This window comes from Mus caroli, chromosome 7 (genome assembly GCF_900094665.2).
Source record: "Mus caroli chromosome 7, CAROLI_EIJ_v1.1, whole genome shotgun sequence".
NCBI classification, from domain to species: Eukaryota; Metazoa; Chordata; class Mammalia; order Rodentia; family Muridae; genus Mus; species Mus caroli.
Genome location: NC_034576.1, coordinates 95,557,158 through 95,558,473, shown reverse-complemented (window position 1 = coordinate 95,558,473; position 1,316 = coordinate 95,557,158). Strand labels below are relative to the sequence as shown.

The following is a 1,316-nucleotide window of genomic DNA, read 5'->3' as shown; positions in this document are numbered from 1 at the left end:
TGTAGACCAGGCTGGCCTCGAACTCAGAAATCCACCTGCCTTTGCTTCCCGAGTGCTGGGATTAAAGGCGGGAGCCACCACGCCCAGCCACTCCTCTCTTCTTGATGTGTTTTAACAGCCTAAAACTACTTTCGTGATCTTTCTAACACTATTCAAACCTTTACAATAAAATGAACTTGTAAACTTTTCCTAAATAATTTTGCCCTTTTATTCTTCAGTTTCTTTATTTTCTTGATAGCCAGACACCTTTTTCTTTTTTCTTTTTGGTTTTTCGAGACAGGGTTTCTCTGTACAGCCCTGGCTGTCCTGGAACTCACTTTGTAGGCCAGGCTGGCCTCGAACTCAGAAATCCGCCTGCCTCTGCCTCCCAAGTCAAACACCTTTTTCTATCAGTGAAATTGCACAGGTGCTTGCTACTTCAATCTTGAAACTGGAACCTTCTTCAAGGAAAACAGGGTACCAAGAAATAAAGGAGTATTTTAGCTCCAATTTTTTCTCTGCGCTGGCCTGGTTATCCTGAGAGGTAGGAACCAACAGATCCAAACACTGTCAGCACTTCCTTTCTCGAAAGACTTACCTGCAAGATAACGAATTGTTTCAAGTTTGCTCGACTCCATCAGTGTTTTTAAGGAAGCGATTTCAGTGTCAATTTTATTACTGGTCTCTGAAATAATACTTTTGGTTTGTGTATCCTGTAGCAAATCAGAATAAGCAGAGAATTAAGGTTTTGTCCTTATATATTATAGACAAAAACATTTTCATATCTGGAAATAATTTTCTTGAACCATTCAATATTGGGCATAGTCTACTAAAAATCTAAGATATTTGAAACCTAAGATATATGCTAACCTAAGAAGCAAATGTTTTAGTCCCAGAACTAACACTTTTGTATGTAAAGTCTCTGGAATATTATTAAAATTTTAAACATTAAAAAAGACAATTTTAAAATATATTCTGCCAAAATACCAACCAAATTTATAATGTGAATGAAGATCACTATAAAGGAGCTTGCATATATCTTTTGGGATAGCATTGGAAATGTAATTGAGGAAAATACCTAATAAAAATATTTTTTAAAAAAAAGATTCTAATCCAATACAGAAGTGGATGCTCACAGCCATCTATTGCGGATAACTTTGCATGCATAGGGAACAAAGCTGAGAAATGAGCTGAAGTGAATTTGCTCATTTCCTTGTTTCTCTAATTTCTCTGACCAAGAAATTTAAGAAAATTGATTCTTGACAGGTGATCTTCCCTTACTCAATTTTGAGCAAGAGAACTTTTAAGAAAGGATGAGGCGAAATCAGAAAGCTAGG

General features: G+C 36.4%; 1 protein-coding gene across 1 annotated transcript in view; it reads right to left on the bottom strand.

The window, feature by feature from the left end:
- The window catches only part of Ccdc90b (coiled-coil domain containing 90B), a 19,573-nt gene that overhangs the window by 3,389 nt on the left and 14,868 nt on the right, over positions 1-1,316 (bottom strand). The window contains exon 8 of the mRNA XM_021167747.2: positions 578-692. Coding sequence (XP_021023406.1) covers positions 578-692 — 115 coding nt within the window. The remainder of the gene's footprint in view (positions 1-577; positions 693-1,316) is intronic.